The sequence below is a fragment of the Budorcas taxicolor genome, chromosome 2 (assembly GCF_023091745.1).
Source record: "Budorcas taxicolor isolate Tak-1 chromosome 2, Takin1.1, whole genome shotgun sequence".
NCBI classification, from domain to species: domain Eukaryota; kingdom Metazoa; phylum Chordata; class Mammalia; order Artiodactyla; family Bovidae; genus Budorcas; species Budorcas taxicolor.
In genome coordinates this window covers 5,677,842-5,689,646 of record NC_068911.1, presented here as the reverse complement: position 1 = coordinate 5,689,646, position 11,805 = coordinate 5,677,842, and the positions used below count along the sequence as shown (strand labels likewise).

The following is an 11,805-nucleotide window of genomic DNA, read 5'->3' as shown; positions in this document are numbered from 1 at the left end:
TCACCAACCAGCAGGGGGCGTTCCTCCCCGTCAGCGGGGCGGGCGGGCAGGGCTTAGCAGATGTCAGCCCCAACTAACGGAGGAAAGAACTGCTGCGCTATTGCTTCCAACGTGTGACTTTTGCTCTCAGGTTGTATGTAAATTGGAGGTTCATGAGGGGAATCGAGGCCCAGTTCCTGGCTCTTCAGAAGGGGTTTAACGAGCTCATCCCTCAACACTTACTGAAGCCTTTTGACCAGAAGGAGCTGGAGGTGGGCCATGCAGGGCTGGGGTGCGAGGGGCTGTTGTGTGCGGGGTGGTCCCTGCCTCCTGGCCAGGCTGTGGATGAGGCCGCACAGTCCCCACAGGCATGGGGTCGCCGTGGCTGCAGGAGCAGAGACAGGGATGGGGGACAGGGGCGTCGGGGAGCCCCGAGCAGGGCTGACGAGACCCGGTGTCCATGTGGTGGCAGGGAGTCCAGTTCAGCTGTGGGCCATCAGTCAGGGTGTTCCATGGCTTCCCCTGACTTAGAGACCTCCAGCGTAGAGAGGATGTGACCATAACCAGCCGCCCCCATCCTAGCCAGCTGCTCAACCTTGATTCCAGCTGTTATCAGGCCTAGGACGGGGTGTTACTGTCCTTTCTTGTCCATTTTCACGGGACACAGCGATTCACTCACGTCTTGTCCACCTCTGGCGCCGTGTAGCTCGGGCGTTTTAAAGTGTCCCCAACCTTCTGCCTTGGTGTGCCAGAATGCACGTGACCCCCCGGTGGGGAATCATACTTTACACCCCACACGTCCCCAAGTGTGCCCGAGAGGGCCCGGGAGGCGGCCCCGCTGGGTAGGTGGCCCTGTGCTGCCGTTCTGGCTCCTCAGTGCACGTGTGCGCACACACACACACGCGCACTCAGTTGTAGGGAAACTTCATGTCAGCGGCCGCCCCGCGTGCCCCGGGGGTGGCAGCCAGCCTGGAAGTGCAGACACAGACAGGGGCCTCGGGCTGGCTCTGTGTGTTGGTGGCGGGGGGGGGGGGGTGTCCCCTTGTCTGAACATTGCCCGGTTGACTGGGGCATGGTTGGTCGGTCTCTCCACGGCCCGGGAGCCCGGGCGGCCTTTCGCGTTGCGTGTCTGGGAAGTGACCCGCCTTCACGCCCCGCAGCTGATCATCGGTGGCCTGGACAAGATCGACCTGGACGACTGGAAGTCCAACACGCGGCTGAAGCACTGCGGGGCCGACAGCAATGTGGTCCGGTGGTTCTGGCAGGCAGTGGAGACCTTTGACGAGGAGCGGCGGGCCCGGCTGCTGCAGTTCGTGACGGGCTCCACACGGGTCCCCCTCCAGGGCTTCAAGGCGCTGCAAGGTGACTGCAGTGGCGGCCGGGCCAGGCCGGGTGGGGGCCTGGGACGTCTCCTGGCATCGGGTCTTCCATGACGCACGCAGGGCACGGCAGTGTCACTTGTCCAGAGGTCTCTTCTCTCTCCACTGCCTCTCCCAGCGTGAAAGAAACATCTGTAAACTGGGAGCCCGTGTCAGCCACACGAGTCTTCCACACCACCTGCTCGGGGTGTCTCAGCCCATGGGCCCGCAGCGGCGGATGCTGGCCGGCTGGACTGGTGTCCCCACGGGGCTGGACCAGGAACGACCCCACCAGCAAGGCCAGGGGGGCCGGAGTTGGGGGGGTTCCCCGCGCCCAACAGAACAGATGGGTTTGGGGGAGGAAAGCAGCTGTAAAGCGATCGGGTTAACTTCTGAGTTCTCCCGAGCGAGCGCATAAGCACGCTGTGCAGGCTGGGCCCTCAGTCCCCTCATCCGTTGGCCCGCCTGGTCGGCTGCCTTGTCCAGCAAGGAGCCGTCCTCCCAGGTGTCCCTTTCGGCTCAGACTGGGTCCCCGGGAAGGGGGCTGGGGGCGGCCGTGCACAGTATTGCAGCTGAGCTCAGAAGGGGCTGTGGGGCTTATGGTTGGCACCTCCACCCGGGAAGGGCCTCTCCTGCGCGCTGATGCTAAATCTGGGGGTTTTGTCACTTGATAACCCTGGCAGAAGGTTGAGAATACTAGTATCTTAAAACTTAGTAAATGGACTTCCCATGTTCCTAGTGAGAGCGGGCAGGTTTCACGCGAACGTTCCCTGTAGCCTTGTCCTTAGCCTGAGGCCCTCCTGGACTGAGAAGTTCCCTCCTGTCCTGGGGCTTTGGTCCTGGTGTTCGTGTCTGTCTGTCTTCCCACCGGCCTCTGCACAGGGGGTTTCCTGACTCCAGAACCCGCTTGTCCTGTGACGCTGCCATCCGCTGCCAGCAGGGGGTCTGCTTGCTAGACATTCCTGGGTTTTTTTTTTTTAAACAAATTCCTGGTGACTTAAGGATTCTTTCAGACACCTGCCCTGGGGCAGGCTCATGGTCGGCTGTGAGAGGACAGCTCGGTCTGTGCTCTTTCTGCGCCCGTGAATTTCCTAGAATGTCTGATGTTAGTCACTCTGTGGCCACCATGTGCATATCCCGAGACTGCGCAGAGCTCCCAGGGTTATGTGCACCCCGACACCGTCTGGCAGGATGGGCAGGGGGCCCTGGGTGGTGGCAGGGGGCCTGGGCCCCACCTCTGAAGCGTGTTAACTAGACTGTGGTCTCGTAAGGCTCTACAGGCGCCGCAGGGCCCCGGCTCTTCACCATCCACCTGATCGACGCCAACACGGACAACCTGCCCAAGGCCCACACCTGGTAAGGACCGGCGCCCCGCCCTGGGGGTCCGTCTGCGGGGCAGTCCACACGTCAGGGTCAGCACGAGGCTCTTTCAGGAGCGCAGTTAAGTCCCGAGACGTGGCTGACCTTGAAGCCACTCCCCTGACCCCTGCTGCGTGTGTGTGTCCCCCTGTGTGCGCCCGTACCGGGGCCGTCGGGGGAGCGCTGCAGGTTTAAGTCTGGGGTTACTGGTCTCTTCCTTCTTGGACCTCTGCCTGTGCCAGATGTGCCTTGTGTACTGAAAAATGTTTCCTCCCTCAGTCTTCACTTAAACAATGCTTGTGGTGGGGTTAGTCCCTTTGTGGTTTAAAATCTAGTCACTCATTCACCCTTGTGAACCACGTCGTGAGTGTCCCTCCAGTTGACCAGAACCGGTTCTAGACGCTGCCGGGACGCATGGTGACGTTGCGGGAGGTTCCTGGCTGGGAACCGGGGCTGGTGGTCCCACGCTGACCACGACATCCAAGTGGGTGGGCCTCCATGTCTGTGAGACAGAGGACAGCCCCCTGGCCCACGTGAGTCTGTGTCCAGCGGGGTCGACCCCCAGGGCCACCTCTCCCACTCCAGCAGGCTTATGTCCTTGGGGTCAAGGACCCCTGAAAAAGATTCCACACCCTGTAGCCTGATGCCTCCTCAGAAACTGTCCTAATGACTTAGCCCCTAGCAGTGCAAGAGGCCTCTGTGTGTCCTCTCAGTCAGAATTCTGTAGTTTTGGATTCATTGTGAGGTAAATAGATTCTTAGGGCTTTTGGACACAGCCTTGGGAATGAACATCCCTGAGGAAATGCTGGCCCATTCATCTAATCCCGTTGGGGATCTGCCATCTTGTTGGTTTTGAGAGACAGTCTATCTCTGCCGGAAATACTCCGGACTGGCCAGCTGTGGTTAGCCCGGGTCCTGGAGGGTTTGGTGCCGGGCAGTGAGCTGAGAGTGGGGTTTAGACCACGGTGCTCTGCAGCTGTGTTCCTGGTCTGAGAAATGACTTCTCCCCAAACAAGAAACCAAACGAGGCGACAGCTTTGTCCTAATCTGCCCAGGATGCACTCACCTGGTTTCACTGGTTTGAAAATCTTTGCCCAAGAAGCCCCAGGTGTACACACAAGTGCTCAGCCGCCCGCCCTCGCCCCTCTCCCGGGAGCAGGCCCTCGGCCAGGCCAGCTCGGCGGTGTGTCTCACCTCTGTCTGTTTCCAGCTTTAACCGGATCGACATCCCGCCCTACGAGTCGTACGAGAAGCTCTATGAGAAGCTGCTGACGGCGGTGGAGGAGACCTGTGGCTTTGCCGTGGAGTGAGGTGCACCCCGAGGAGCAGACACAAGCTCACGGCCACCAGACCCCGAGCGGCAGCTCTCTGGATGCCTCCGTGAAGCCGGCTGAGGCCCTGGAATCCTAGAAACCCGAGGGAAAGGCTGGTCTCCCCTGCTTTTCGCTGGTGGAGCAAGGGGGCGGGCAGACTGTGGCTGGTGGCTCCTCCCACATTCTCCCCCTCCTGGCAGGAACCCCCCCACATCCACCCCATCCAATAAACGCAGCCAGGTCAGCACGGCTTCGGTCACACGGGACCCTCCACTAGGGCCGCGGCACTCGCAGTGGCAGCTCAGCGCCCGTGGGCTCCACAGGAGTCTCGACCCCCAGGGAGGGAGCCGCGTGGGGCTGCCTGGGGCACACCCCACAGCTGGACGTGCTGCTCTGTCTCAGAGCCGACCTAAGGCCCCTTTTGGAGTTCAGCAGCTCGGATTCCACACCCCCCGTCCAGCGGCCTGCTCTGGGTAGCAGGTTAAGTTCTAACTGACGGTAACCGTAAAATAGATGCTCACTGGAGTTCCGCCACTGCAGGAAGCTGGCGTCAAGACTGTGCTTCCAGTTTGGAAGGGGACACAAGTTGGAGTGGCTTGCACTGGGGGCCTGGGTGTTTCTTTTCAGGGTTTCCTGGCTGAAAACTTTGTTCTGCAGAGAGAAAAATGATCTTTCCTTTTCAGAGTCCCTTTAGCCACATTGTCTATCCAATTCAACATATTTTTCCAGCGAAACCACCACATAACAGAGCTTATAAAACAGACCAAAACCAGCCCCGGCCCGCACCCACACCTGCACCTGGATACTAACGAACCATTTTGTGGAAAGTGCTTAAGAACTAAACTGACAGGACAGAATTCTGTCTTCATAGCTGCTGGCTTGGTGCGAACTAGCTTGAAAAGGAGAGAGAGAATGTCTAACCCTCATGACCTACGTTCACCCCAAGTCACTTTTTTACAAAAAGCGGGTCGTGGATGGAAACCGAAGGCAGAGGGTCCCCCGGAGCCGCTGGCCCACGTCCCCATCTGATGGCAACACTAACCAAACACTGCGGCGCGGCTCACCCACCCAGGCGATGAGCAAGGCCAGAGAAAGCCTCGACCCTAAATTTCTAACACCGTTCCCCAATTTGCACAAAAGTTCCAATAATTTTTAGAGTAGTTCGGTTTCCGATAGCTAAACTTCAGTGGAAAAAGAGCAGTGGCAGCAGCCTCTCCGTGCGGACGGCCGTTGTTTTTGCTTAGGGGCCAAGCGCAGGGTCACTCCCGAGCAGGACGTGTCCCTGTTGAGGTCCTGTCGCGGGCGCTCCCGAGGTCCGTGCTGGGGCCCGGCTGTGGGTCTGGAAGGCGCTCTCTGGCCCGCCCCTCCGTTCCCGACGCCTGTGGGCAGCGTCGACCCTCTGCATCTTGCTGTGGCTCTTCTCTTGACCCAGAAGCAGTCAGTGGCCTAGCGCTGGGGGGCAGACTGCAGCTGGGGGTTCAAGGAGAGAGAGCTGTACTGCTGGGTGACTCGCTGGGGTCCTAGACTAGGAAGGATGCCGTTGGCTATAAAAGGAAAAGCACCCCCTCAGAATGTGCTGGCCAGGCTGGGCGCTGAGCCGTGCCCGGGTTACCGTCATGCTTTCCGGGTGTGCTGGGAGCTAGCTCCTCGGGGGTGTCCTCTGGCAGTGTGAGGGTACAGACACACCCGCCCTGTAACCCGGACCTAAACCTAGAGGAGGGGACCGAGGGGTTAAGACACCTGGTTTTCCTGGGTGTCGGCCAGAACCTGCCGTATTTAGGGAGGAAACAAGGGTCTCGTGGCTGAAAAGACCTGGAAGCAGGAAGGAGGCGTTCGCCTCCTTTCCAGTGACCTTCCTGCTGATGGGGGGTGGGCTGCTGGCGACAGTGAGCTTCACCTCCCCCCAGGGCCCGGCTCTGTGCTTCCCTGCTGGCACGTGGACCCCTCAGCCCCCACAGCTGGTGTCGGGGAGCCTGGCAGAACCTTCCAGAGCTCCAGGTCACTCTTGCCAAGCAGGCCTGTTGGTGGCACTGCCCCTCAAACCTCAGTGTCCATGGGGAGTGGGCCTTTTGACCCCCCACCCCCACCAAAGAATTGTGTCTAGCCCTGGGTGGTCCAGGTGAGCCCCCCGACCCCTGCCCTTCCCGGGAGCCGCAGACGCCCCCTTTCCCCCCGCCTCTGCCTGGAAGCTTCAGGGCCGGATCTCCAGGCTTGCCTCACCAGCGGTCATCAGCCGACCCTCAGGGATGTAGCAAACCACCGCTCTTCAGTGCTTTAGAAAGACCGGAGGGGCTGCGGGGCGGCCGCCAGCCATCTGCCGACTCCTCCCGGGAGAAGTGCCTGGGAATGAGGCCCGGGGCTCGCCCAGCCCAGGGTCCAAGTCCAGGTCCGGCGGTCCTCCAGGCCAAGCTATCCGAGAAGACGCCCCCGGCTGCAGCCAGGTGTTGCCGCACGGCAGCCTTCCCAACACATAGTATGAATTTTAAAAATTTGTTTATTTTTGTCTCTCAACCACTTTATAATGTATTTTTATTTATTTTAAGTACTGCTGCTATCCTTGTTATCCTTCCCACGGTTTTTATTGCTGATTTATTTTGTGAAAGTTGTACACTAATGTTGTTTTATGTCAAAATCAAAAGTATTTAAAGAATACTAGTTCTATTTAATGTGGTTATAGAACCAGCTGGAAACAAAAAACAGTGGTTGGACAGCAGGCTGGACCCCGGCGGTCAGGTTCATTTTGTTACATTTGCAATAAACTCACGACTCTACATTTTTGCCGTCTGTTGTTTGGTGTGCGAAAGAGTTTCCAGCTTTTTTTTTTTTTTTAACATGACAGGAAGTCAGTGGCAAGGGCCTTCCAAAGAAAGGGGCAAACTTACCACTCCAACGGCAGGAGGAAGTGACGGCAGCACGTTTGGAAAACAGTATGGAGGTTTCTCAAGAGACTGAAAATAGAGCTACCACGTGAGCCAGCAGTTCCACTCCTGGGTTTACACCTGAAAGCCAGCAGGAGCACTGGATCTGCAAGATGCACCCCTCAGTGTGCACAGCAGCGTTATTCTCAATAGCTAAGACACAGAAGCCAGCAAAGCACCCATCAACAGATGAATGGATAAAGGACATGCGGGGTGTGTGTGTGCGTGCGTGCATGCATATACACACGTGCACACGCGTGCGCACGTACATGCACATATACATACGTGTACACGCACATATACACGTGTACACGCACAGTGGAATACTAGGCCATAAGAAGTATTCTGAAGTTCGCGACAACACAGATGGCCTTGGCGGGTGTTATCCTAAGTGAAACAAGCCCAAGAGACAAATACTTTGGTATCACTTATAGGTGGAATCTTAACTAGTGAGTGTAACAAGGGGAACAGATTCACAGGGAAACCAGTGGAGGGGACGGCGGGCGCGGTAGAGCGTAGGAGCTGGGGATGAAGGGGAGCAGAGGACTAGGCCCTGCGGCCCCCCTGGTGGCTCAGGTCAAGAATCCACCTGCCGGTGCAGCAGACGTGCGCCCTGACTCAGGAAGGTTCCACGTCGTGAAGGAGCAACTCAGCCTGTGCGCCGCAACCGCGGAGCTGGTGCCTTAGAGCCCACGTGCCCGTCCTCCGCAGAGAGGAACCACTGCAGGGAGAAGCCTGTGCACCGCAGCTAGAGAGCAGCCCCCGCTCGCTGCAACTAGAGAAGAGCCCACGGCCACAGCGAAGACCCCGCGGCAACAGCGAAGACCCAGCACAGCCTTTGAGGCTTAAAAACGAAAACTAGGTATAAAATAAGCCACGAGGATGTAGTGCACAATACAGGGAATATATAGCCAGTATCTTGTAATAACTATAAATGGAATATAACCTTGAAGATTGTGAATCATTACCATACACCTCTAATTTACACTGTACATTATCTATACTTCAAGTAAATAAAAAATAGTAACTTTGAAAAGAGAGAAACGATTAACCTGAAAGGAAAAATGAACCAAATAAAAATTCTGGAGCTGAAAATTACATGAAGTGGGAAATTCACTAGCAGGTTTCATAGCTGACACTGGATTTGGCAATGATTCCTTAGATGTGAAACCAAAAAGCACAGGCAACAACAGAAAAACTAGACAAATTGAACTAAATCAAAATTTAAAACCTGTGCAAGAAAGGACACTATCAACAGAATGAAAAGGCAGCCTGAAGATGTGGAGGAAATATCGAAGTCACGTATCTGATAAGGGTTTAAGATCCAGAATCTATAAAGAACTACAACTTAACAGAAACAATGGTTTTGAATTTACATTTCTTCAAATAAAATTCAAATGGTCAGCAAGCTCATGAAAATATGCTCAACCTCACCAACGAGAGAAACGCAAACCAAACCTACAATGAGGATGAATGGTACTTTACACCCCTTAGGATGGTTCTTATCAAAAAATAAATGTGTTGGGGACTGGCCTGGCGGTTCAGTGGTTCAGATACACGCTTTCATTGGAGTCGGTGCTGGTCAGATCCCTGGTCAGGGAACTCAGGTCCCACAGTTAAAAAATATATATACATATATTTTTTTCTGATCAGAAAATAAGTACTGACAGGGATGTGGAGAAAGTGGAACCCTTGTGCAATGCTGATGGGGACGTAAAACGGTGCAGTCACTAGAAAACTGTATGGAGGTTCTTCAAAAAATTAAAAATAGAACTGCCATATAATCCAGAAATTTCAGTTTTGTATATATTCCCCAAGGAACTGAAAGTTGGAAGTCGAATGGGTATTCTGACTCCCCTCAAAACAGCCATGATCATTCCAGCGTTTTTCACAGTAGCAGAAAGACGAAAGCAAGCCAAGGGTCCAAAAACGTGGTCCACACACGCAGCGTATAACCTTATCCGGCTTTGAAAAGGAAGGCCGTTCTGTCACGTGCTGCACTGCTGTGCCAAGTGAGCTAAGTTGGTCACAAAAGAACAAAGAGCATATGCTTCTACTTACGAGATTCCTGGAGGAGTCAAAACCGTAGAAGGGCCGGAGGAGAAGCATGGGACTCAGGGGTTGATGGAGTTTCTCCTTGGGACGAAGAAAGAGTCCTGCAGGTGACGGTGGCGAGGGCTGCATAATGATGGGAAGGTACTCAAGGCCACTGAAGTGCACACACGGAAACGGCGGAAACGGCAAATTCTGTCACATGTAGTTTAGAGCTTAAGAAAAGCTTAATGATCATGCTTACCTGGAAACTGCGTTAAGAACACTGGGCACACACTGGGGTTGGCTCCCCACACAAGCCCTGTCTGACCTTCCTCGCTCCTGGGTACCCAGGTCCCAGCAAACCCACATTCTTTTGGGAGAGAGAGTAGAGGCTTCTGGTCACGGAGGTGCTGGCTCAGGGCTGCCGACTCTGGGAAGAACCGATGGCGCACGGGCGGGACTGGGTCTCTACTGGGGAGAGGCTGGCTTTCCCAGGAACAAGGGTCAGTGCCTGGGGCACGGTGTGGGCAAGCCTGGCCTTGAACCTGGGCCCTTCTAACACCCGGACACTGACTCGACTCCAAGCAGCAAAGCTGAGAAGCAAATGCTCCCTCCACCTGAACGCTGTCCATGCATCTCTGCGACCACCAGGCTCCACACCCGCTCAAAGAGGACCGAGGTAACTCAGCGTCTGGTTTCAGCTACGTCCTGACCCTGGCTCTGGAGACCCTGCTGCACAGTGAGGGCTGTCAGACAGATGGGCACCTTCCCCTTCCAGCCTGCTGGCTGTGTGGTGACACCTGTCATTTCCTGTCATTTCAGAACCCAAGACGCTTGCTCACAAAAACAGCCAAGTATTAGTAAAATAACTTACAATCAGTTCCAAATAAAGGATGGACAGTCCAGTCAGATGGACCAAGCCCAGCTCCTCAGGCTCCGTCCGTGTAGGGGCTGGAGTCCAGGGGATGAGGTTTAGTCTGTCTGTCCTGCTGATAGGACGGGCCGCAGCCGGGGACGCGGCTCCAGGCCGCCGCTTCTGGGTGTCTCCCTGTTGCACGCGGTCACTGGGCTGCAGCCCTGAAACTCGGGAATGGCGCCAAGAGGGACCAGCCCCCTGCGCGTGCTTTCCTGCTAAGGCCCGACTCGCCTTTGCCTGTCGGGCCCCTTAACCTCCATGACCTTTGCCACGGGTGGGACTCATGCTGGCTCCCGGCACCCGCCTTTGGTCGGGACCAGGACTTCATGCTGAGGGGAGCGGACCCGAGCCCTAGCTGAGGTCCCAGCCCGGCGCATGTCACGGTCGCTGTGGGGCCACCCTGGGGCCCAGGCCCCGCTGGCCCGAGGGGCGGGAGGCACACTTCGCAGAAACAACACGTCCTTTGATAAAATATTTATTCTAAAAAAATCACACTGTACAAATTTAGAACGTTCTCAAGGCTCATACTTATAAAAATGTGAACAGAACAGATTGGAGGTAATGAACAAACCTTCGTTGCTTCTTTTTAAATTAAGAGGGGAAAATGGTTTTTCCAGGTACAGTGATAGTAAATATTGAGAAGACAGCCAAAGAGCAGCGGAATGGCGAGGGGCGCGCTTGCTCTCCGGCCCTGCGGCCCCCGAGGAATCCGACTCCAAACGCAGGGGCGGGCAGCCCTGGGCTCTCCATCCACGCTGGCCGCGCTGGGAGGTTCTGAGGCTGCTTCCCCACAGCCTGGAAGTTTGTGCTTAGAGAAAATCCAGCACGCTGTCTTCATAATTTCCTGTTTCTCTAACAAAGTGGGCTTTCTGTACACTTGTTACAAAGCTCTGTACAAAAGCTTGAAGCTCCCGGGAGGTGTAACCTCTGAAAGTTAAAAACGACAAGGAAGCGTTTCCTACAGTTCGATCTGTACATTCACACGAGGGAGGAAGTCAATAAAAAAGAATTCACAAAGAGATTCCAGGCCAGGGAATCCTGGCTTCTCTGAAGGCTGCTTTAAAAGCTGCGGGTTGGTCTCTGCTCCTGCCTGGACTTGCCTGGCCTTCCTGATGCTCAACCCCCAACCGTCGGGAACCGCCCCATCCCGCCGACATGGCCGAGCTCACAGCCAAGGGTGCCAGGCGGGGTCCATGCGGCACAGGTTGTCCAGGCTGTTGGCGGCGGCCACCAGGGTGTTGACTTTGCTCTCCCCGCCCTCAAACTGGGCGAGGTTGTGCAGGCGGGTCATGATGGCTGTGACGGCCTTCTGAACCAGGGAGACCAGCTGCTGGCTGTCCATGTTCTCGGGCTGCCCGGCAGCCGACAGCGGGGACGACGTGTCCTCCTGCGTCTTCTTGTGCCAGGCAATGATCTCGTCCCGCAGCACAGTTTTCAGGATGCCGTCCACCTGTGGGGCAAGAACGGAAGGTTCACGTTTAACTACCGGCCCAGAGGGCAGCATCCCAGTGAGCTGCTCTGTTGCGGCGGCCGTCAGGGCCTCAGTGGCCAGGGCCCGCACTACAGTCACTCTGGTGGGGACGCTGCAGCCAGACACGTGTGATGACCCCTGGGGTTCTAAGAAAGAGGCAGGGGACCAACAGCTGCCGCACCCCCGGGTCAAGGCACCGTGGAACGGAGTCCTGAGGGAAGGTGGTGGGGGCCGGAGGGGGGCCCACGGGAGGACGGCCGGGAGTGGCGGAGGGAGGGGACAGAGGAGGGCCGGGGTCCAGGCCCATCGGCCTCTGACGGCAGCACTGGGATGACAGGACAGTGTGATGGCAAGACGGAAAGACCATGTGCAAATCCTCCTGAACTGGATGCCCAGCTGTGGCCCACTGCCACATCAGAGGCGCTGGGGCTGCTTAAATGTAACCTGGACTGACACG

General features: G+C 56.4%; 2 protein-coding genes across 7 annotated transcripts in view; one reads left to right on the top strand and one right to left on the bottom strand.

Moving 5' to 3' along the window:
• The window catches only part of SMURF1 (SMAD specific E3 ubiquitin protein ligase 1), a 91,938-nt gene extending 85,357 nt beyond the window's left edge, over window positions 1–6,581 (top strand). The window contains exons 15-18 of one of the 2 annotated variants that reach the window (XM_052657015.1): window positions 131–251; window positions 1,140–1,341; window positions 2,618–2,693; window positions 3,907–6,581. In XM_052657015.1, the coding sequence (XP_052512975.1) occupies window positions 131–251; window positions 1,140–1,341; window positions 2,618–2,693; window positions 3,907–4,006 (499 nt within the window). In that variant the 3' untranslated portion in view covers window positions 4,007–6,581. Of the gene's footprint in view, window positions 1–130; window positions 252–1,139; window positions 1,342–2,608; window positions 2,694–3,906 lie in introns of both variants that reach the window. The other variant, XM_052657014.1, reaches the window with a different exon arrangement.
• Window positions 6,582–10,348: 3,767 nt separating this feature from the next.
• Window positions 10,349–11,805, bottom strand: part of TRRAP (transformation/transcription domain associated protein) — a 91,070-nt gene continuing 89,613 nt past the window's right edge. For all 5 annotated transcript variants that reach the window (XM_052636085.1, XM_052636086.1, XM_052636087.1 and 2 more), the window contains one exon: window positions 10,349–11,327. In XM_052636085.1, the coding sequence (XP_052492045.1) occupies window positions 11,043–11,327 (285 nt within the window). In that variant the 3' untranslated portion in view covers window positions 10,349–11,042. The remainder of the gene's footprint in view (window positions 11,328–11,805) is intronic.